We start from the raw sequence: 25321 nt of genomic DNA on the forward strand, positions 1-25321 counted from the left end.
CCTTTCCCTCATACCAAGCTTGCTTATCTTTAAGAAGAAATATAATACAAAAGAATTGTCATTGGGAGTGATAAAAATACTTTCCAGTCACTTACAGAGCTGATCCGAGAAAAGCTAGTCAGGTTTAAGTTTGTCCGAGGAAGAGAGTATTTTCTTTTCTTCAAAATCAGACAAAATATTCCCTTATTTATAATAAAAAAGTTCATTTATATTTCTCAATCAGAGCAAAGCCACAATTCTGACTTATCAGAAATATTCATACCAAAGTGTTGTCTGCTTTTCCACCTTCCAGGGTCACTTCCAAATTAGAAAGTGCTGCTTCTACTTCGTCAACCTCAGACTCATTTGTAAAATCCTGTATTTCAGTGGACAACGACAGTTTGCTAATGTGATACTACAACAGAAACAGAGTTTTTAGGACTATTAGAAACACAAACGAAGAAAGAAAATACTGAACATCCCCTGTAAGGAGATCTCCCGGTATGCAGGGAAAATGACATTTTAATGTAAATTATTTTATGGTTAGTCATGTTCCAACTCAGTTCTTCTCCATCACTGGTTAACCTTATAGTGTGGAAGCAATGAGGATAGCAAGACTGATGCCTTATAAGATTATACATGGGTTGGTTATGAGGAATATTTTTTTTTTAATGAGGAATATTTTAAACTTAAATTTACTACACTAAATTTCAAGTCCTTTTCAAAGAAAAAATCAGTAGAAAGAAAATGAAACTTTAAGGAGAACAAATTTTCTTTGTTTCCTTCCAGAGGAAGGCACCAACGTTCTCATACCTGTAGTGCTGCAAAGATCAACATTTCTTCCTCTGTGCAGTCAATTTCTTCTAAGAGAATGGCCCACCTGGCTTGTTCATAGAGTTGGTTTATTCGGACAGCATCATACTAGAGAGAAGAACAGGCAAGTGCATATGTGTGTGTGATGGGGCATATTTATATCCCATAATACAAAAGTTTTAGAATAACTGAGGTCAATTCTTGTTAACCAGATGCAATAAATTTTAGCTCAGGTAACTGAAAGAAACCCCTCTATCTTTCCACTACCCCAGTTCATTTTACTTATGAATTAAGAACTTTCTCAAAATATTTCCCAGAGCTTCTTTAAGAGGCCAAACTGACCCATCTTAGTTAGACTCCATTATTTTCCCTTTATTATCATACTTCTGTTGGTGGGAAACACAGCTAATGGAATGGTTTATGTGGTAAGTAAAATAAGGAGAAGGAATTCCCAGGCTGATCTGTAGACTCTGTGTAATTCTAAGCAGAATCTTAACTACCCACCCTCTGTATTTCAGTGGACAAGGACACAGGTTTTTAGTGGAACTTCATGCAAGCTGTTCAAGTTGGGCTGGAAAAGACAATGTTCAAATATCTCCAAGGACATTTTGAAAAACAGCAATTTTGGGAAGATACTTTTCCTCTCAGTTATTGAAACATATAATAAAGTGGCAGCAACTAAAATAGCATGTTATTGCTATGGCAATGGACAAAATGTCAATAAAGCAATATCTAGCAACAGACCTAATGAAGGTATGTAATTTAATATAAAATAAAATGGCATTTTATAAGCAAGAGAAGCTTTCTTTCAACACTATAATAGTGTTAAAAATGCCTAGCCATTTGGAAAACAAGATAGAAAATCACAAAGCCTTACACATCCAAAATATACAGATAGATTAAAGAATCCAAGCATGCAAAACCACAATGTGATACCACTTCACACCCCTAGGATCAATCTAACCTAAAAGACAGAAAATAACAAATGTTGCTAAGAATGTGGAGAAATTGGAACCCTTATGCATTGCTCATGGGAATGTAAAACGGTGCAGCCTCCATAAGAAACAGTTTGGCAGTTCATCAAAAAGTTGAACATAGAATAAGATCCAGCAATTTCACTCATAAGTATATACTGAAAAAGAATGAAAACAGGGACTTGAATGGATATTTGTACTGCAATGCTCACAGTAGCATTATTCACAATAGCCAAAAAGTAGAAACAACCAAAGGATCTATCAATTGATGAATGAATAACAAAAGGAAGTATATACATACAATGAATATTATTCAGCCTTAAAAAGGACAAGAATTCTGATACAGCTATAACACATATGCATCTTGAAGACATTAGTTCAGTGAAAACTCAGTGAAAACAGACACAGAAAGACAACTATTGTATGACTCCACTTATATGATGAAGTGCTGAGAAGAGACAAATTCATACAGACAGGAAGTAGAATAGAGTTTACTAGCTGCTGGAGGAAGGATAAAATGGGGAGTTTTGTTTAATGTGTATAGAATTTCTGTATAGGATGATGAAACAGTTCTGGAAATAGTGGTGATAGTTGCACAACACTGTGACTATACTTCTTGCCACTGAACTGTAGACCTAAAAATGATTAAAATGGCAAATGTTATATTTTGTATATTTTAGTACAATTTAAAAAAGTCAAAGGAAAAAACCCCCAGATGTGTAGATGAATGGTTACAGCAGCATTAGTCATAATAACCAAAAAACAGAAATAATTCAGATGTCCATGATAAAATGTGGCATATACATATAATGGAATATTATTTGGCAATAAAAAGAAATAAAATACTGATACATGCTATAATACAGATGGACCCTGAAAATATGCTAAAGGAAAGAAATTGTCCCAAAGTACCATGTATTTTGTATAATTCTATTTACATGAAATGTCCAGAACAGGCCAATCCACAGAGGTAGAAAGTAGACTGATGGTTGTTGAGGACTGGGAGAATTGGAGGGAAATGGGAAGAGACTTCTAATGCATGATAAGGTTTTTTGATGGGGTGATGAAGATGCTCTGAAATTACATAGTGGTGATGGTTGCACAACTCTGAATATACTAAAAACCACTGACTTGTACATTTTAAATGAGTGAAATGGTACGTGAAATGCACGGTATATGATTTTATATCTAAAGGCATATTATATTTAAAAATCTAGAGATAACAATCAAAACTATTAGAAGGAAACACAATAGAAAACTTTGTTATCTTTCAGAGAGGAAGCCCTTTCTAAGCAAGAGAGGAAGCCTTTAGGTTATGACACATAAGGCTGACTTTACAATCATTTTTAAATCATTTAAATCATGTTTAAATCATTTAAACATTTTTAATGGCAAAAAATACCCTAGAGAAGATTATATGTTAAGACAAGATATAGATTGAAAGAAAATATTTGCAATAAATAAGTGCTCCTATAAATCAATATGAAAAATATAAAGAATTCAATAAAAAATGGGGCAAATATATATAAACAGGCAATTCACAGATGAAACCAAAATGGCCACATAAACATTGGAAAATATGCTCAACCTCACTAATAATCAGAGAATTAAAACTAAAACCAGATGACATAATTTCTATTTTCCTATCAGATTTATCTAGATTGTAAGTACTGATAATGTGTGGTGTTGGTGAGTAGGTGGTATAAACTGGCACTTACACATATGTCAGTAGGAAGCACTTTGGCAGGATCTTTAAATGTCTTTTTGTACATTCATGAGCATGTTCATGGTTACTATTCTAAAGAAATACAAAGCATTCATCAAAAATACTTGAACAAGAATATTCAGTTTTTTAAAGAGCAAAAATTTCAAGCAACCCCCAGGTCCTGATAAACTATGGTTTAGCCTTTTCTTCGATTATTTAGTAGTAGTTAAAAAAAGTGAGTCAGACACATATATGCTGACATGAAAATATGGCTGATATATTATAAAGTAAAAAGAAGCAAGCTACAAAGCAAATATATGTTTATAAATGTATGTGAAAAAATCTGCAAGGATGCTTAATCATTAACCATGGCTACCTCTTGGGAGAAAGATCATGGTAAAGGATTACTTCCCGTTTTTACTGTAACTACTTCCTTTTTATGTTTGATTTTTAAAAATTCCTTTTAAAAATACATATGAAATTTACCATCTTAACCATTTTTAAGTGTACACAGTGGCATTAAGTACACTCGCATTGACCACCGTCTGACTCCAGAACTCATTTCATCTTGCAAAACTGGAATTCTGTTCCGATTAAATAGTAACTCCTATGTTTGATTTTTTTTTCTTCATATTGAGTTTATACTGTATCCTTTAAAAAAGATAAAAATGTTGAAGAAAACATGGCGGAGAAACAGAAAGACATTCAGAGTATGTAAACAGGTTTATCATGGGTTGGTTAGCATGAGTCCACTTTTCCTTTTGCATTAACTTTATGCACAGTAGGGAAAAAAGTGAGAAGGAAGGACAAAATCCACAGTAAGGCAAGCCTGGGAAGCAGCGCTGCTCTCAGGCCAGTGGGACTGTGACCTGCCCGCAGGCTTCCTCCTTCTCACTGCTTTTAAAACTGCTTGGAAAGGAGGGCAAATGCAGATCCAAGTGTGTGGTTTTCAGGAGGTTGGAATAATAACAATCTCAAGAAAGTCTGTCCTTGTTTTCTTAACTTTGCCAGGTGTCATGGAAACCCTCAGGAGGTTGCCCCAGAGTCCTCCAAAAACAAACTGAAACATGACCCACATGAAAACATTCATGGCAGCATTATCCATAACAGCTCCAAACCAGAAACACTCCAATGTCCCTCAAACTGAAGATGAATGAACAAAATGTATCCACATGTATCCATCCACATGATGGGACACCACTTGGGCAAAAACACAGATACATATCAAAGCCATCATGCGGAGTGAAAGAATCCAGACACAAGCTACACACTGTATGATTCCATATGCAAAATTTCTAGAAAAGGCAAAACTCAAGACAGAAAGCAGATCAGGTGTAGGCTGGGGCTGGGGACAGAGACTGACCACAAATGGGTATGATTGGAAACGTTCTTGCGTGATGCAAGTGTTTTAAAACTAGATTGTGGTGATGGCTACACGACTATGTAAACTGACTAAAAATTACACTGTACACTTACAATGGGTGAATTTTATGGCATGTCAATTATACTACCATCCAAAGACATGAAAACTAAAAAAACCACATATACACCCAGTGCACACCAAAAACCAGGCAACCAACTCCCAACCCTCTCCCCACAAAAGGCCCCTGCCCTTAATTCAAGCTGACACACACAGTTTAAACAGTATGTGCAGTTGCTGAAATCTGAATTGGGCTAATAAACTGTCATATACATATTTATATATATCTGTGTGCATGTATGTATCTATTGGTCTACCTATCACTCCTTCTCTGTCTGCTTAGTGAAAATAAATTAAACCACCCAAGAAGGCTTTTCTCTCAAATGCAGTCAGTACAGATTTAAAAAATTGAATAAGCACTTCCACACCTAAAACTACTTATCTGCTTTCCATTCCCAAGTCTGGTAAAACAATTCTTTGAAAGTATTGCTTAACAAGAGTTGCCTACTTTTCCAGACTGACATCAGGAGAACAGGCTGGGCCAGGCCTGGTTCTTGCTGAGGAACCCCAGATCGTCTGCTGCATCCAGAGAGCTCTGCACTTTCCTCTTTGGACTGTTCACATTCCCACTGAGCACAGGGTCCTGGGTCTATTGCAGGTTTGTTTGCTAACAGGGGCCCCAAAAGGATTTCCCTGAGAACTCTTTCAGGGGTTTCAGTGATTCAGAAACACGTTTTTCCCTGGTAGGGACTGGCTACTGCTGCCCTCTCCTTGGCTTTCGATTTCCTTTGTCTCCTGGTTAATTGAAAATAGAAATCACCAAAGCATGTGGCCTCTGCCACCTCCATTGCTCAAATCCCTGTTTTTCCCCATCTAGTCAGTTCAACAGACCTCTCTCTCCTTCCACCAATCAACAATATGAAAAAATAATAAAGCCTACCTCCCATAGTTTTCATGCTCTCAGGAGAGGATTACTATTTGATCTAATCATTCAAGATTCTGTTAGTGGGGTAGCAACTTTTAGTATCTTTTAAGCCTCTTGCTAAAACCTATGTGCCTTTTCTGGAGAAGGAAATGGCAACCCACTCCAGTATTTTTGCCTGGGAAATCCCATGGATAGAGGAGTCTGGTGGGCTACAGTCCATGGGGTTGCAAAAGAGTTAGACATGACTTAGTGACTAAAATACAACAAAAAACCCTGTAAGACACCATCCTGCAGGTTGTTGTTTTCTTTTTTGCTGTATAGCATGCATTTCTTTTTTTGTGGTTGCTGGCTGGATGCTGTAAGTAGATATGAGTACATGCTAAAAATATAGCCTCAATACATAGAGATTATCATGCAGTTAGTATAATTTGGCATATGTGCTAATGTAATGAAAATAAGATTACTTCAGTGAACTATTTTGCTTTTGCATTTTACTTAAAATGAAACTAATTCATGGGGGATGTGTAAGACCCAGCATAAGGATAAAAGCAACATATTTCTAGTTATGTGATGATCAAGATTTATCACGTCTGTGTTGCTATATGGCCTCTGTTCAGTAATCTTAAATCTAATTTTAGGCCTAATATTCCCATTTTACTCCAGAGTAAAAAACGATTATATTGAAGCATAGACCTTGATGATGTAACTTTAAAGAATTAATAGAACTCTGTAAACACTGTTATATTATTTTTGTAAAAAATAAATGTAAATATGTACATATATATGTGTATATATGTGCATCTATCTATCTATATAGGCTTCCCTTGTGGCCTAGACAGTAAAGAATCTACCTGCAATGCAGGAGACCTGGGTTTGATCCTGGTTGGGAAGATCCCCTGGAGAAGGAAATGGCAACCCACTCCAGTATTCATGCCTGGAGAATTCCACGGACAGAGGAGCCTGGTGGGCTACAGTCCATGGGGTTGCAAAGAGTCGGACATGATTGAGCAACTAACACACACACACACACACACACACACACACACACACACACACACACACACATGTATGAAGCATGGAAGGCCCTGGTTGATTACCTCCTGCCTTGACAGCACTTTTCTCTAAGATGTTAGACTTGACTGCTGCTTGTAAACCACATACTGTAGGCCTGAGGACTGAGTGCAGTACCAAGTAGAAAACACATCTTTCAAGGACAGAGTTTGTCTGCTTCCTAGCAAGGAAGTTAATAACAAAGAAACATTTTTCAAAGAGGTTGGACTTTAAAAAGTCCAGGTGAGCCTAATAAAAGGGAAAGTGCTGCTTTGAAGTCATACAAGCTTTTTTATTAATGCACACATTTTAAAATGCCCTTAAATGGGGCAAAAGAGTATATAATGCTGAAATTAATTTTGAATGAATTTAAAAGAGACAAAAGGTGTACAATAAAAAGTTTAAGAATTATTTGATGCTTACCCTGTAAGAGTACCAAAATAATGTTAGCCTATTGGACTTTCTAAAACTTCCTTTGTCATTAAAAATAAAAAAGTCAATCTCTCTTTCTTCCTTGTTCCGCACAAATGGTGGTTTCCCTACTGACTGTTTTGTATCTTGTTCCTTTTTACTCAATAATATTCCCTGAACATGTTTCCCATCAAAAGGAAGCTGACTCATTCTTCCTAATCACAACACTATATGAATGGATCATAATGTATCTAACCAGTTCCCTACTGATAGATGTTTAGGTGGTCTCCAATGTTTTCCTAAAACAAACAATGTAATAATAACTATTCTTGCATACAGACATATTGATTCACATATTTGAGTATAATTGTGGAAAAATACCAAAGGGTAGATTTGCTGGGTCAAAGCTATGCAGCATTGTAATTCTGACAGATACTGTCAAATAGGCTTCCACAGAGATTTAATTTGTACTTTGACCTACAAGCAGTGTATGTGTGAGAGAACCTGTTTCTCCACACTCTAGATAAATAAGATAGTGTACGGAACTTTTTGTTCTTTGTGGACATAAGACTAAGAGCTATTATAGTTCCTTTCCTATGAACTATGTGTTCACGTCCTTTGCTGTTGGGTTGCTGCTATTTTATTCCTGATTTGGAAGAACTCTTTATATATTAGAGAGTCTGGCCTTTTGTTTGTAGTAAGTAATACAATAACATTTTTCTACTTATTTGTAGTTTTTTGCCATGTATACAATTTTCATTTTTAATTAAAATGTATCAATCTTTCTTTTTATGGATTCTTTTTGCATTTCTAAAGTAATATTTGAAATGCTGTATTCTAGTACTCTCATGCATCTGAGATTTTAATCAGTTCCAGTAGCCTACACCCTGTAGCTTGTTTGTATCTCTCCTCTGAAAGCCAGAGTAGAGAGGCTCCCTGGTCCAATTAACTGATTTAGCTCCTAAATACAGAGTGCCTTGTATATCTGCGGTGGTTTCTTGGGTGCTATCTTTGCTCTTCTTAATTTGTTCGTAGATTCTTTGAAAACATGAACTCTATCTTAAGTTTCTGTATCCCTCTACCCAGTACACAGTAGAAGCCTTAAACTTGGTTTCATTTATAGCACTCTGTAGTTTAGGAGGGGAAGGGAAGCAGGGCTGCCACAACTAGGTGGTTGGGAATCATCTTGTGCCGCAGTCATATCCTGCCTGAATCTTCCTGTCATTTTTGGGTTGGCAGCTGCTATTTGGCTGTTAGATTCAAATACACTTTGCTCATAGGCTGTGGACAGAGAATTCCTTACCAATTAAGCAAGCAGAGACTGGAGGCAAAGAGCCTAGGACAACGGCCCTGGTGACCTTTGTCTTTGGTGTGCTTGCCCCCTTCTGGGATTATGATTCCTTTTAATCTTCCACTTTTTAAATTATTTTTACTTTTTTAAAAAAATTTGGCCACACTGAGAGGCATGTGGGATCTTAGTTCCCCAACCAGGAATCAAACCTACACCCGCTGTATTAGAAGCATAGAGTCTTAACAACTGGACCATCAGGGAAGTCTCATAATCTTCCACTTTTTAGACAACACATATTTAACACTGCTCTTCCATATTTGCTAACTTAGGCTGATGATCTGATATGTCTGAATTTTTTGACTGTGATGTCATTCACATGTTTCTGACAAATTTTTTAGAAGTAGATGACTGAGTTTATTTTCTGCAATGAGCTCAATTGCCAAAGCAAGGAATTTAATGTAGAATCTCTTGGCAAGGAAACTGATAGGAGGGCCTTCAAGACCTAGCTGATCCAATCACAGAGCAAGTGACCAAGGATCACTCTCCTAGCATCCTTGCAACATGTAGGGGTGGAGGGCAAAGGATATATCAGAAGTGTTCCCTATTTTCAAGGAGTCTGCAGTTTGTGGAGAAAATTAATGAATATGGTACAATTAGAGGTAGGAGTCCTGAAATTGCACTCAGTTGTGACTCAGAAAATGGAAGGGCCAGCATGACCAAGAATAGAGAAAAGCTCTTATTCTAGAAGGAATAAGACCTGAGTGTGATGCTGGGGCAGGGTTTCTGAATCTGGGAGTCTAAATCAGGTAGTCCATAAGCTTGGATGAGGAAAAACTACACCTCCATTTGCACCGACTCCTAATGGAAATTTAGCATTTCCATCCATGATGAATGTAGGCAACAAACTACAGTATTATGGAGCACTCATGACTACCAGAATCACAGATTTTTCATATTCCCCACAGTTGCTATTTTCCAATAATGCTCACATGCATCACCACCACTTCAATATTAAGCTAGTTATGAGAATGGCCACTATATATTATTGTTTATTCAATTAATGAAAGAGATTTACTTATATCCATTTTGAAAAAGATTTTGGTTGCAATAGTTCAATATAATTATTCCCTACTGTAATCTTATGTTTTATTTCATAAATTTGAAAATCTTATTCTAATGTCCAGCAGTTTTGGGTCCTCAGCTGCTATCTTAGTTCTTGGCACATGGGTTGTTGTTTGTTGTTTAGTTGCTAAGTCATGTCTGACTCTGTGCAGCCCCATGTACTGTAGCCTGTCAGGCTCCTCTGTCCAAGGGATTTTCTAGGTAAGAATACTGGAGTTGGGTTGCCATTTCCTTCTCCAGGGGATCTTCCTGACTCAGGGACCATTTCCTGCATTGGCAGGCAGATCCTTTACCACTGAGTCACCTGGGAAGCCCTTGGCACACAGTAGTTGTTTGACAAATAAATGAAAAAATAAACAACAGGGGTACAAGTCTGAAGAGACAAGATGGAGCCACATTCCTGACTTAGCAATTAGAAAATGCATAAATATGCTTTATTTAGGTGTTATCAGATTCAGAAAAAAAACTTATGGGTTAGAATAGATAGCATACAACAAGGTAGAATAAGCTACCTGGAAACTAGGCAAGGAAAGAGTAAGTTGAATCAGGAATGAGATTAAAAATTGAGGTCATAGAAAATGTAAAGATTTGGTTCTTTGGTTTCTTTCATCAGTATCTTATAGTTTTCTGTATATAGCTCTTTTGTCTCCTTAGGTAGGTTTATTCCTAGGTATTTTATTCTTTTAGTTGCAATGGTAAATGGGATTGATTCCTTAATTTTTCTTTCTGATATTTCATTGTTAGTATATAGGGATGCAAGTGATTTCTGTTTATTGATTTTGTGTCCTGTGACTTTACCAGATTCACTAATTAATTCTAGTAATTTTCTGATAGTGTCTTTGGGGTTTTCTATGTATAGTATCATGACGACATAAACAGATGGAGGGATGTTCCATGCTCCTGGGTTGGAAGAATCAATATTGTGAAAATGACTACACTACCAAAAACAATCTACAGATTCAATGCAGTCCCTATCAAATTACCAATGACATTTTTCACAGAACTAGAACAAAAAATTTCACAATTCTGTATGGAAATACAAAGGATTCCGAATAGCCAAAGCAATCTTAAGAAAGAAGAATGGAACTGGAGGAATCAACTTGCTTGATTTCAGACTATACTACAAAGCTACAGTCATCAAGACAGTAAGGTATTGGCTCAAAAACGGAAGTACAGACCAATGGAACAGGAAAAAAAGCCCAGAGATAAATCCACGCACATACGGGCATTTATCTTTGACAAAGGGGGCAAGAATATACAATGTGAAAAAGACAGTCTCTTCAACAAGTGGTGCTGGAAGAACTGGATAACTACTAAAGAATGAAATTAGAACATTTAGTAACACCATACACAAAGATAAACTTGAAATGGACTAAAGACATACATGTAACACTAGAAACTATAAAACTCTTAGAAGATAACAGGTGGAACACCATATGACATAAATCATAGCAAGATCCTTTATGACCCACCTCTTAGAATAATAGAAATAAAAACAAAGACAAATAAATGGGACTCAATTAAACTTAAAAGCTTCCGCACAGCAAAGGAAACCATAAACAAGGTGAAAAGACAACCCACAGAATGGGATAAAATAATACCAAACAAACAACTGACAAAGAATTAATTTCCAAAATATACAAGAGCTCGTACAACCTAATACCAGAAAAACAAACAACCCAATCAAAAAGTGGGCAAAAGACCTAAACACATTTCTCCAAAGAAAACATACACAGATGGCTAATAAACATGAGGAGATTTTCAAGATCACTCATTATTAGAGAAATGCAAATCAAAACTACAATGAGATATCACTTCATCTAAGACAGAATGGCAATAATAAAAAAAAATCCACAAGCAACAAGTGCTGGAGATGGTGTGGGGAAAAGGGAACCCTCCTACACTGCTGGTAGGAATGTAAATTGTTACAGCCACTATGGAAGATAGTATGGAGATTTCTTAGAAAACTAGGAATAAAACTACCAAATGACCCAGCAATATCACTTCTAGGCATATACCCTGAAGAAAACAGAACTGAAAAAGACACATGTACCCCAGTATTCATTGCAGCACTATTTACAATTGCCAAGACATGGAAGCAACCTAGATGTCCACCGACAGATGAATGAATAAAGAAGTAGTGGTACATATATACAATGGAATGTTACTCAGCCATGTAAAGGGATATATGTGAGTCAGTTCTAATGAGGTAGAGGAACCTAGACCCTATTACACAGAGTGAAGGAAGTCAGAAAGAGAAAAGCAAATATCATATATTAACACATATATATGGAATCTAGAAGGCCGGTACTGATGAATCTGTTCACAGAACAGCAATGGAGATGCAGACATAGAGAACAGACTTATGGACAAGGATGGGGGAGAAGAAGGAAAGCGTGAGATAAGTGGAGAGGGTAGCATGGATGCACATATACTAACATATGTAAATAGATAGCCAATGGGAATTTTCAGTATGACTCAGGGAACTCAAACTGGGCTCTGTAACAGCCTAGAGGGGTGAGAATGGGTGGGAGGTGAGAGGGAGATTCAAAAGGGAGGGGACATACGTACACCTATGGTTAATTCATGTTGATGTATAACAGAAATCAAACCAACATTGTAACCAATCATCAACAATTAAAATAAATAAATATTAATAAAACGATTTGGTTCTAATAGGCAACACAAAAAGAAAATCCTAATAGCTGTATAATTCACAATGCCCTTAGGAAAATTAAAACAATTGGTTAGGAAAAGCTGTAACAGTGATTTCTCCTCAAGATTTAATTAAAGAAGAAACAAAATTTGCTTTCTTACCACGGTTTGATGGAAGTGGTGCACTCCAGACACAAGTCAGGTCCAGGGACAGAAAGCTGGATCTCAACCAAAGACTGAGCAAGAGCTCCACAGAAGGACAAGAAATAGGGCTTACTTTAAAGAAGACACCAGTTAGAGAAGCAGTGAGCCCAGAAGGCCTCTGGAGACCAGATTTAAACTGAGGACTAAGGAGAAGACAGCGGCACAAGAGACAGAGACACGCCATGCATGAGGAAAGGATGGGCACAGAAGGTGACTTGGAGCAGGCTCCTCAAAGAGCAGCCCCTTGGTAATTCGACAAAAGCAGCCAGCACGGTACTGGGGTGGAAATAATACAATCCTTCTGTGCACTCAGGTGACCTAGCTTGTATGTTCTACTTTGGGCCATTTTAAGTGCTGGTTCACAGCTCTCCAAAAGGGAGAGCTGGGGCAAAGAAAGAGCAGACATGCAGAGGCCTTGTTTCACCACTCAGGTGTCCTGGGAAACTTCAGGGAGGGGATGAGCACTTAATATGGGAGTTGGCAAGCAGCTGGGTTCTTTACTGACCCAGGTGACCCCTCTGCCTCACCAGTCAAGACTCATTCAGCTGTGGTGGGGAGCCAAGTGTGTGCTATCATGGGGTCCTGGCTTCTTCGCCAGAACCCCTACACCTCTTAACCTGGCCCTGACAACTCTCTTCTTAAGCATGAAGGGCTCCGGCTTCATGCTATGAGCCACTCACTCTCTTCTTGTTCTGGGTCCCTGGTGGACAGAGGCAGCACACACCATGGATGAAGGTCCTTAGAGACTGCCCTAACTCAGGGGAAGCCCACCATTCCCACCAGAGACCAACAGGAAAATCCAGAGACCAGTATACACTTATTGGTCTAACCCTGCAGAGCTAAACAGAAAGTTACAAGAATTAATCCTAATTTTGGTAACTAAATGATTCAGTTTAACATTTCTATGCATTTACATTAAAAAAGGAGAGAGAGAATAGAGAAAAAGTATCTTACTTTGGGATTCAAGTCAAAGAAAGTGTAGTATTTAAATCGTAACAGCAGCTGCTCATCTTCCTGGATGCCTTGTTCCATAAGGGAACGTGAGGAGTCTAGCCAACTAGAAAACAAGAAGATATGTTTTAAAAGTCAATCAATTTTACACACACATTTTAGTATTATATAATATGATATATATACATATACATGTAAATGTATGCATGTATGTCTATATACACCCTTGAACAAAGTCTGGGTAAGTAACATAGTCTAAACCCAGTAAAGGAGATGACTTGATAATAGCTGTGCCTCCATTTTATCACACAGCTTTCTAAGTGCTTTTTTGTATTTATGTATTTTCTCACGGACACTTTAGAGTAAATCAGTGAAGAAGCCAGGGCAGTTATTGTTTTCCTAGTTTTAGCAATGAGGAAAATGAGCCTCAGTAACATTAAGAGACAAGTTCAGGGTCCTGTGCCTCCTGGTGGAGGCAGAATGAGAACCTGCAGTTGCTGACTGCTGCATGTCCTTGTGCTGTGTGTACTTGCTGACTGCTGCCCACTTCCACACCAGGTGATCTGAACCCAAAGTGGCTTTATCTTATTGTCTAGAACTTTCTGTAACTATGGAAATATTCTGTATTGCCCAGTCCAATTGAATAGCCACTAGCCACACGAGGCTACTGAAGATCTAGATGTGGCTAGTGCCATGTTTTAATTTTAATTATATTCAAACATAAATGTAAATGTCCACATGCTGCTGGTGACTCCTGTACTGGGTAGCACAGTTCTAGAGTCTGAAAGATAAATACTGGGTAATGGTGAGAAGAGAATAAAAGTTAATAACGAAATGAGGTGGGAATGAGGGGCCTCTAATACCACTGAAAATGGCTTGAACTTCTATATATGAATATATAGAAGTTCATTTTACATGTTTTATATATTTTATATATGTTTATATAAATTGCTTTTATTTATTTACATATAAAATATTCTATTATATAATCATATACTCCTCTGTGGGAGAATAAGAATATCCAAGATGCAGTCTCCATCCGAAAGGAACTGACAGTCAGTGGGGTGACCAAGCCTCATGTTAAGGAAACAAGGTGACTCTGGAGCAGTAGAACAGGACTTGAGGGAAGTGATCGGTCTTCTGAGAAGATTGTAAGTGGCTGGGCCTGGTAGGACAAACAGGAACAGGCCAGTAGAGCAGGAGGAAAGGAGAGGGTCCTGGAGCAGAGGAAAAGCTGGAGGCAAGGCAGTGACACAGGAATGAGCATGCACGCTGGGGGGACGGGGAGCATGAGAGCACAGCAGGACAGATAGATGGACATACGTGGGGTCCGATCTCACGGGATCAAAGGAGAGTATGAACTAGGATCCGGGGGAGTGGAATGCTAACAAATGTGACTTAACTTGGACAACGGTGAGTGAGATAAGTGGTGGTTTGAGAAATAGTTTGAGTGTATTTTCTGAGACCACTTCAAAGCTTAAGGACTCACTAATTGGAATGCAGAATGGAAAAGGGGTGCTCTACAAAGACGGTGGGGCCACTTGGGTCTCCCCTGCTGCCACAGAGGGGACCAGCCCACTTATAAACTGATCTACATCTCATAAAATTTGCACACATGTCTGAACAAAGAATTAGCATTCACATTGCCAGTAAACCACTGACTTAACCCAAATGTGTAAATGTTGTCACACTTTAAATGTATTGAAATGACAAATGGCTACATTTTGTCTTTTTTGTTGCTAAAATCAGTGCTGACCTTTGTGAATAGTATACAGTTCCTAGGTGCGCTGACTTGAGAACTGAACAACCCCTCCCTGCCTCATCTCCGCAGCATCTCTCTCACTACATTAACATCAGTTCACAGAGAAGTAAAACAAGTCACGTCCTTACCCTGCGTTAAGCTTGGCTTTGTCAGCCAGAGACCGAGCCTGGTACATATCAGCAAGTGCTTCTGGTGATTGTGGGGGCTGGCTGAATGCCAGGATGCTGCAGTTTTGCTCTGTCAGAGGACTGTCGCTGAACCAAGTCATTGTGGACGATGCTGGCGTTCCGTTTATGGGGTCATATGTGGGGGTCATGGTTTTACTGTATAAGCCAGGACTTACTGCAAAGCAAAGGAGAGTACGAACTAGGATATGAGATTTGGGATAAGAATCTTTAGAACAATAATTATCAACACTGCTTGTACTAAAATGGATTTTGAACTTAAATGTTTGTATCATTTAGAAAAATCAGATGAATGATGGCAGAAGTTAAACACAGGTAAAACTCCAGTCTGAATATTTAGTCCCTGGAAAGCTTGGAAACTCACAGGTTGTAAAAACTTCCAAAATCAACTCAGACAAATGTGGGACTATCTCCTTCTCAGTAATTCAAAATTCCCTTATATCAGTAGTGAGTTCTGGCACTATTAGAAAACTGGAGCTCTCACAGAATACATGCATATACTTTATTTTTTGGCAAATCTCTTAAATTGCAAGGCTTACCAGTTTAAAGAACTTAGCTAGTTGATGGTTTATAAATCATCTGACTCTAATTTGCATAAGGGAAGTATAAATAATCCCTTTCATTCTTTGTACTGGAATATACTAGGCAAGAAACTCTCCGTGCTGCAAGCAAGCTAGAGATTCATTCTTATATATAGGCATATCTCATTTCACCATGCTTCAAAGATTTGTTTTTTTGTTTTTTAACAAGTTGAAAGTTTGCAGCAACTGTGCATACAGTGAGTCTCCTGGCACCATTTTTCCAATGGCATTTGCTTACTTTGTGACTCTGTGTTACATTTTGGTAACTCCTCCAATATTTCAAACTTTTTCTCATTACTATTATATTTGTCACTGTGATCAGTTATCTTTCATTTTACTACTACGACTTGCTGAAGGCTCAGATGATGTTAGCACTTTTAGCAATAAAATATTTTAAATTAAGATATGTACATTTTAAAAAGACATACTGCTATTGTACTCTTAATGGTAGCAACATAGTGTAAACATAACTTTTATATGTGCTGGGAAACAAAAAAAAATTTTATGCAATTTTCTTTATTACAGCGGTCTGCAGTATCTCTGAGTATGTCTGTAAAAATAAAAGGATGACACTTTTCTTGAATTTTTACTGCCCCTCCTGTTACATACCCAATGCAAGATTTAAATTGAGTTCAGTAAAGAGTCATGTGAAGGTAGACTCAGGAAGAGAAGTATATTTGAGTCATCTAACAAATTTCCTTATCCCACAAATCCATGGTCAATTTTGCTAAAGTTTTTCATTCATCAGCAACATAATATATACAATTAAAATAATGAGCTATATAACATATCTTATTAAAAAATTTCTGTTCTAAAATTAGTTGGATATTCTTTCCTTATCACTGGAATCCTTAGTTTTAGTCCTTGTTTAGGGAGAGAGGCGGGAAGGCTAAGTAGAGGGGAAGGAGAGTTCTTGGGACTTAAGAATTTAAGAAATTCTTGGATTTAATAATAGATTAAAATAATGAAACACCTATCATGAATCTTACCAGATGGACCTGAAATTGTTGGAGAACCCTCCAGGTTTAAAATATCTTCAATTATGGGCTCCTTATTATTTTTTTCTTTTTTCTTCTTCTTTTTAAAATATTCACCTGAAGGCTTTAATAGGGACAGTTCTTCTGCTCTTCTAATATCTAAAAATAAATATAAAAAAGAAAAAAGAAAAGCAAGAAGTAAAAAGAAAATTCCTTCTAAGAATTTGAGTCATGTTGGGCATTTGAAACCATTTCTCAAAAAACTCCTGAGAAGTAAATGGAACTAAAATGACATTCCTTTTGAAGAAACTGAAGAACAGTGACCCCCAAAATGGGTGTGTGGGGATTAAACAGTAGAGGGAGATTCATTCTAGGAAAATTTCTAGTTTGTTTTTAAATCTATTGTGAAATTATTTCAAACATATTCAGTGCTAGTATGGTGGCCCCTTCCCATGCTCGCTGCCCCCTTAAACCATTCCTAGTGTTTCGCTGTTCTTGTGTCATTTACTTACTAGCAGTTTTCCCCTCCCTCCTTCCTTCTTTCCTTTCTCCCTTCCTTTTCCATTTTTATGTTTTTAGGCAACCAGCAAGGACTCCACTCCAGTGGTCCTCAGAGCCCTTATCTGCCCTGTGGCTTCTTCCATCCCTGTGGCAGACATCCTAGGCACCGTGTCCATCCATCTCCTGGCCCTCCCCATTTTGGTGCACTCTGACCTCCCTCCAATGGTAGCTAGGATGTATCTCTTTATCCAAGGGCCTGCTCTGGATACCAGGGTCCTCACTCCCCAGAGATGCAACAGGTCACATGAGTTCAGAGAGCTGACACTCCCCAAGAGCAGCCCTCAATGACTCAGTGACTGGTGGAACGGTATATTAACACCCCAGCTCCCTCACCCCTCGGTTGCCCAGCTCCAAGGCATGACCACACCGCTTCCCAGAGGGCCCGAGCTGTCCACAGTGTGAGCTGATTAGTGACACTAGCTTATTAGCAGCCTTCTCTTCCCAGTCTCAGAGAAGGCAATGGCACCCCACTCCAGTACTCTTGCCTGGAAAATCCCATGGGCGGAGGAGCCTGGTAGGCTGCAGTCCGTGGGGTCACTAAGAGTCGGACACGACTGAGCGACTTCACTTTCACTTTTCACTTTCATGCATTGGAGAAGGAACTGGCAACCCACTCCAGTGTTCTTGCCTGGAGAATCCCAGGGAAGGGGGAGCGTGGTGGGCTGCTGTCTGTGGGGTCGCACAGAGTCGGACACGACTGAGGCGACTTAGCGGCGGCAGCAGCAGCTTCCCAGTCTCACTTCGCCACTCCCAGCCAGTGTTTTCTGGCATAACCTTCCAAATAAATAATATTTGTACTTGAATTCTTATCGCAGGTCTGCTTCTGGAGAACTCAAGCTAAGAAGATAGTCCCCACTGTCCTCCATTACTCAAATATACTTCTAACTGCCATTTCCAATTAGAACTGATTGTACACTGGGCTATTATGATCCCAGGTAAAAATCGAGTAATGTGGATGTTAGAATCTCTGGGCAGCTTTCCTGGAGGTAAATGCACTAATTCCACAGGTATTCCCACCTCTTAGTTCAGCTGAGGTTGAATCTGGCAGTTGAGCTGCCAGTAAACAAAGTCAGGTTGCAACACACACCTGTAACCATTCCAAATGCATAATTTATACACAAAACCAGGAGATGAGTAAAAATTCCCAGTAGAAGCATTAGTAACAAAACAAAACAAAAACCCCACTGATATCTAAGCCCAAGGTTTGTGTCTTGTCTTTTCTTTGAGAGAAAAAAAAAATCATTCTACTGCTAGATTTGATTTAAGTTCAGTTGGTCAGATATTAAAAGTGATTATTAGGGAATTCCCTGGAGTTTCAGTGGTTAAGTCTTAGAACTTTCACTGCAGGGGGCATAGGTTCAAAGTTCAATCCCTCAATGAGGAACTATGATCCTACATGCTGTGCATCTTGGCCAAAAAAAATGTGATTATTAGAAATGTCAAGTTGAGTCGTTTAGAGTTACCATGAAGCTGTAATCTGGAAAGAAAAGAATGTATGAATGCTTCTGTTTATTTAAAAACTTCAAATTTTTGAACCCAGCTATAATGTGTGTTTCTAGTCCACTGTGGTGTCTGAAATGTACATTTTATTTACTCATTTACTGTTTTCAAGTTTTCATTAGAATATTATTGAAAGCCAGGTACCTTGTGCTTATATCATTTGCTCCCCATGCATCAAGGACAATTCTGGAACTTACCTTTTGTAATGGAATCATTTGTCTGGTCAGCAAACAGTTACTAAGCAGGTGACATGTGTCAGGCATTGTGCTAAGTGTTAGGAACAGACATGCTCAAGAAACGACTGTCTTCATCGTATATAATACATACCAGCCTGCACCACTCAACACTGGCACTCTCAATACTGTGTACATTATCAGACGTTTTCCCTTTTTTTCCTCCATTACCTACCCCCTTTTAACATCTTATTTTTTACATGATTTATTTTCTGTCTCTGTCTGCTACAATGGAAGTTCAGGGAGGGCAGAAGGTTTGGATTATTTTTATTGCTAACCAATCTCTAGCACTCACCATAGTGCCTGCCAAGTCAAAATATATATTTGCTGAAGGAATGAATAAGCAGTTTACAGTTTAATGGGGAAGACAGATCACCTACTCATATAGTGCGTATACTATGCTCAAATACTAAATATTAGCCTGGAACTCAAGAATATACCTACCCACTCAAAAAATATACTTCCTGACCCAGAGTTTGCTACTATTATGGAAGTCCCAGAAAGAAGAAATGATTTGGGCAGTGTTGTCCCTAAAGGCTGTTAAAATTTTTGATCCATAATTAACTGTACGTTTCTGCTTAAAATAAACTCCACAAATGATGTTTATGGACAGAGTTATTTACTGGAGCCAAGTGTTAGGGAAGCAATTAAGACATTGCATCACCATTATCTCAAAAACAACATAGACGTATCAGCTCTATGGTGATAATGATTTAATGGAACTCTTTTCGTTCGTCTTCAATATAACAATTTCAGTGTGACTTGGGGAAATGAGTTTTGGGATGGAAATCTTAATGGAGCTGTCTTTTCTGTTTACAAGTTTCTTTTGAAATAGCTTTAAGCTTTGGGCAAATGAACCTGATTTACTCTGATAATGTTCCATCTGGTTTAACTTCACTTAAATGGCTTAAGTCCCCAGAGCTGGGCTTGAAAACTGTGCTCCTAATAAGGGATGTAAAGGCAACCACTTGTGGGCAGAAGTGCATGTATTTTCCTGTCCTCTTTTGCTGAGAGTACAGAGGTTAGAGGTGCCTGCCTGCGGGGACTCACTCAAGGCTCTGCAGATGTCGCTGACAGCTCTGAAGACCACAGTCGAGAAGCTGACTCGCAGCCGCACTGTCTTCATGTTTGGCAGGCGGAGGCGAAGCATTTTATGCTGAGGGGTAAAGACAAGCTTTGCATCTGCCTGGACCCCACATTTGTCCAGAGTCCAGTGTGTTTTCAGAAGCCAGCAATGTTTCTGTTCCCACCAAAGGGCAAAGTCTGACCAGTCCTGGGCTATGTCTGCAAGAATAGAGAACAGAGCGCAGTAAAGTGAGAGCAAGCACTTGCACGCTGGAGTCAAGTCCTGCATGTGCAAAACCAAAGCCAATGCTGGTCTTCCACTCTCATCTCTTCCCACAACCCAAGGGTCCATCATTCTTGGCTGCTTGTCAAAGTCCCTAAGACAAGGCAGCTAGAAGACCGACTGAACCTTACCTTCTTTATATTTAAATACTATGGAAGGAACAGAAACATACAACTTTTATTCACAATGAAATGCTAAAGTTTTCTTCTCCCAAGTCCCTCAGTGCCATGGTCCTTTCTGGGAAGGCCAGAAGCAAGGCTTTGTTTAATCAAGATGATTTCTCTAGTAGAAATGAACCCTTCCAGGTCCCTGGTGGTCTGGTGGTTAAGAATCCCCCTTTCAATGCAGGGGACGTGGGTTTGATCCCCGGTCAGGGAACTAAGAACCCACGTGCTGTGGGGCAACTAAACCCATGTGCTACAACTAGAGAAGCCCATGCACCATCAATACCACCACAACAATGAGGAAAAATAGATGAATCCTTCAGACACTGGCTCACAAGAGAATGTCAAAAGCTTCCAGTCAAAGTGCACACAGAACTACTGAGAAGTTTACATTTCACTCTTCTCAGGACTGTCCACCTCTTATCAGTACCACTATATTACCAGTTTCCAAAACTGTTCACACTAAAATCAAAGCTGAATATTTTATCTCTCAATGGTAGCATCAACACTGAACCCTTCCACTTCTTCAATGCCCCTTGGCATCAAGATTGAATCTTTCCCCCTTGCCAATGTTAGAGTCATATTCAATCTTTTATTTTGCTAAATTAAGAGCCACCAGTACTTTTACTTTAAAAATGGTTTCTCCCTCTTTCTCTCTTTTTAAATTAGAAAACCTTTCTCTCAGTGCTATTAGTAGAAGTATAAATGCTGTAGGCTTCCCCCATGGCTCCGTGGTAAAGAATCTGCCTGCATGCAGGAGATGTGGGTTCAATCCCTGGGCTGGGAAGATTCCCTGGAGGAGGGCATGGCAACCCACTCCAGTATTCTTGCCTGGAGAATCCCATAGACAGAGGAGCCTGGCAGGCTACAGTCCATGGGGTCGCAAAGAGTCAAACATGACTGAAGTGACTGTGCACAGCGCAGTGCACGTAAATGCTGTAATGCTGTAACTATTTTGGAAAGTCCTATGATTCAGTGACTTTTCTCTGATCTATATACCCAACAGAAACACCTATACTTACCTAAAAAAGGTACTATACTACCTAAAAAAAGTACTATCTATAAAAGCCCCCATATGTAAAGAACCCAATATCCATAAACCATCAGGTAAATGGATAAATTGTGGAAAGAAAAATCATATAATGGAATATCATATAGCAATGAGAATCAAAGAACCCAAACTATATGCAATAAAATGGATAAATCTCACAGATATAATGTGGCATGAAAGAAAGCAGATGCTCTAGGGTATATTATCCTGTATAATTCCACATATATACAGTTTGCAAACAAGTAAAATTATTCCTTTGGAGTAACAATTCAGGGTAATAGCTACCCTTAGTGGGACAGTGGCTGGGAGGTGTCAGATGTGGGACTTGGGTGGGGGAACAGGTACTGCTTTGTATCTTGATCTGGGTGGTGGTTATATGACTTTGTGAAAATTCACTGAAATATACACTTATGATAATTGCACTTTTTGTATGTATATTATATTCCAATGAAGACTTAACTTAAAAATACTTTATATCACTAGTATAAGTGAAAAGCCAACATCGGTGTTCTTAAATAGAAGACAAAAAAATAAATGCAAAGAAAATAAAACATTATTAAATTCTAGGCCCATCATGTTGACTCCCAATGTGAACACTCTGACCCTGAAGACTTCTTTCCTTGTTTAAACAAGGGCCAGTAGCAAACTGTGGGTAAGGACACTGGCACCAGGCTGCTTGGTCACAGGGCAGTCAAACATTGACAAAAAAATCACATTAATAGTCTAAAGCCCCAGGTGTGGTCTAATGTTACCCTAGATGTCACCATGGCGGGTGACCTCATTCCAGTGCAAATAGGTTATTACATCTACTGGGGAGCTTCCGTTTGCTACCAAAGACTCAAGTTTTGACAGAAGGGGTCAGGGGGTTGTTTGGGCTCCTTCAGGGCTCCCCATTTCTCTTCTTTCTGCAAAAAGGAGCCATTGCAAGATGGATGATCAGAAAAACTTAGACAGCCTAGTTCAGTCATTCAGTGATGATGCGACATAGAGGGTTTCAAATGTAGAGAAACCACAAATAGGCAGCAACTTACTTATCTGTTCCACTAACTTGAGCATCACTCCCCCAATGTGCAGGTCTCCAGACACTCTCAGTGTGATGTCCTTCTGCTCCTCTTCATTTGGATGATCAACTCGGACCACAAGCTCCCAAGAAGCAGATGCAAAGTCACTGGATGAAAGCATTGTGGCAAATACAGGTGTCTACATGAAAAAAGGCAGACAGACCAGAAGGAAACTGAGGCTCGTTAGGTAGACTCCGCAGAGCAAAACTTTCTCTTCTCTCATTTTTAGTCCCCTCCTCAAAAATGCTGCAGAGTTCCTGATTTTAAATTCAGCATCTTAACTTTAAAGACAAAAAGTCTTATAAAAACGATCTCTTCTAAATCTCTTGTACTTTAAACTTTCCACCCTCCCAGGTCCACCTAGCTATTTATTTTCTGTGCCTGCCCGAGGCATCCATCCCTTTCTACCGACTTTTCTTGACCTTCTATAAACTACTTTAGCAATAGGCAACAAATCATGACCATCCTTGACACACACAAAAAAATCACATTTATTGAAGTATAATTTGCATACAATAAAAGGCATTGAATTTAAATGTATACTTTGATGCATTTTCTTGTATGCATATTATACCTAAATAGAGTTGATTTTTAAAAGAATATCATTGAAATCTATACATAGATATTACATTCCTCCCATAAAATAGTAAGGACATTTTCTGGTATGTCCTTTCTGGTATGTCCAGTTTCTAAAAAAGAAACTATTTTGTTCTGTTTTTTTTTTTTTAATTTTCTGGTATGAAAATTAAAAAAAAAACAGAACAAAATAGTTTCTTTTTTAGTCATATAACATGTAGTTTTATCTTAAGCACATAAGAGATCATTAATAATTTGTTTTTGTTGTTCAGTCACTAAATCATGCCCCTCTCCTTGTGACCCCATGGTCGTATGCTAGGCTTCCTTGTTCTTCACCATCTTCCAGAGCTTGCTCAAACTCATGTCCATCCACATGTCCATCTTGATTCCAGCTTGTGAGTCACCCAGCCCAGCATTTCGTATGATGCATATAAGTTAAAGAAGCAGGGTGACAATATACACTCTTGATGTACTCCTTTCCTAATTTGGAAATGGACTTTCCAGTTCATTGTTCCATGTCCAGTTCTAACTGTTGCTTCTTGACCTGCATATAGGTTTCACAGGAGGCAGGTAATGTGGTCTGGTACTCCCATCTCATTAAGAATATTCCACAGTTTGTTGTGAACCACACAGTCAAAGGATTTAGCATAGTCAATGAAGCAGATGTTTTATTTGAATTCCATTGTTTTCTTCATGGTCCAACAAATGTTGGCAATTTGATCTCTGGTTCCTCTACCTTTTATAATTCCAGTTTGTATATCTGGAAGTTCTCGGCTCACATACTGCTGAAGCCCACTGCACAGGATTTTGAGCATAATCTTGCTACCAATGAAATTAGTGCAATTGTACAGTAATTTGAACATTCTTTGGCATTGCCTTTCTTTGGTATTAGAATGAAAACTGACCCTTTCCAGTCCTATGGCCACTGCTGAGTCTTCCAAATTTGCTGGCATATTGAGTGCAGCACTATCACAGCATCATCTTTTAGGATTTGAAATAGCTCAGCTGGAATTCCATAACCTCCACTAGCTTTGTTTGTAGTGATGCTTCCTAAGGACCACTTGACTTTGAATTCCATGATGCCTGGCTCTAGGTGAGTGATCACACCATCTTCTGTGTATTCTTGCCACCTTTTCTTAATCTCTTCTGCTTTTGTAGGTCCTTACCATTTTTGTCCTTTATTGTGCCTACCTTTGCAATGAAATGTTCCCTTGCTATCTCCAGTTTTCTTAAAGAGATCTCTAGTCGTTCCAATTCTATTATTTTCCTCTATTTCTTTGCATTGTACACTTAAGAAGGCTTTCTTATCTCTCCTTACTATTCTCTGGAACTTTGCATTCAGTTGTGTATATCTTTCCCTTCCTCCTTGCCTTTCACTTCTCTTCTTTTCTCAGCTTCTGTAAGGCCTCCTTAGAGGTCTTTGCCATTCCCTTCTCCAGTGGACCGGATGTCCACAGGACAACACGGCAGCAGCAGCCTGAAGAGGCACTGGCGGCCTGGGAAGCAGCTTCAGAGAGATCACACTGGAGATGGAGATGGGAGCAGGGTAGTGACCAGCACCACCAGTTCCTAGCACAGAGCAGGAGGACAGGAGAGGCTGGGGCCAGAGCTCGGCAGTGGTGGGGGATCGGCTCCAGGGTGACCCACAGCAGCAGAGAGGCCGAGAGGGGCCCTCTGCTCCTGGGTGGTGGATTAGCCCCATGGTGGCCAGTGGCAGCACATATTCAACTTACTTGAGTTACCAATTTATATTGTATATATCATATAAGTTTTTGGACACATTTTTGGCAAAATATTTAAAACAGGAGTGACAGACATACAA

The 25321-nt window shown here is 38.8% G+C and overlaps 1 protein-coding gene across 2 annotated transcripts in view; it reads right to left on the bottom strand.

Annotated features, from left to right (window-relative positions):
• The window catches only part of FERMT1 (FERM domain containing kindlin 1), a 57561-nt gene that overhangs the window by 26152 nt on the left and 6088 nt on the right, over positions 1-25321 (bottom strand). For both annotated transcript variants that reach the window (XM_065921478.1, XM_065921477.1), the window contains exons 2-8: positions 22894-23062; positions 20350-20583; positions 17018-17164; positions 15391-15604; positions 13504-13606; positions 793-900; positions 263-394 (exon numbers count right to left, since the gene is read on the bottom strand). In XM_065921478.1, coding sequence (XP_065777550.1) covers positions 263-394; positions 793-900; positions 13504-13606; positions 15391-15604; positions 17018-17164; positions 20350-20583; positions 22894-23044 — 1089 coding nt within the window. In that variant the 5' untranslated portion in view covers positions 23045-23062. The remainder of the gene's footprint in view (positions 1-262; positions 395-792; positions 901-13503; positions 13607-15390; positions 15605-17017; positions 17165-20349; positions 20584-22893; positions 23063-25321) is intronic.

This window comes from Muntiacus reevesi, chromosome 2 (assembly GCF_963930625.1).
Source record: "Muntiacus reevesi chromosome 2, mMunRee1.1, whole genome shotgun sequence".
Classification (NCBI taxonomy): Eukaryota; Metazoa; Chordata; class Mammalia; order Artiodactyla; family Cervidae; genus Muntiacus; species Muntiacus reevesi.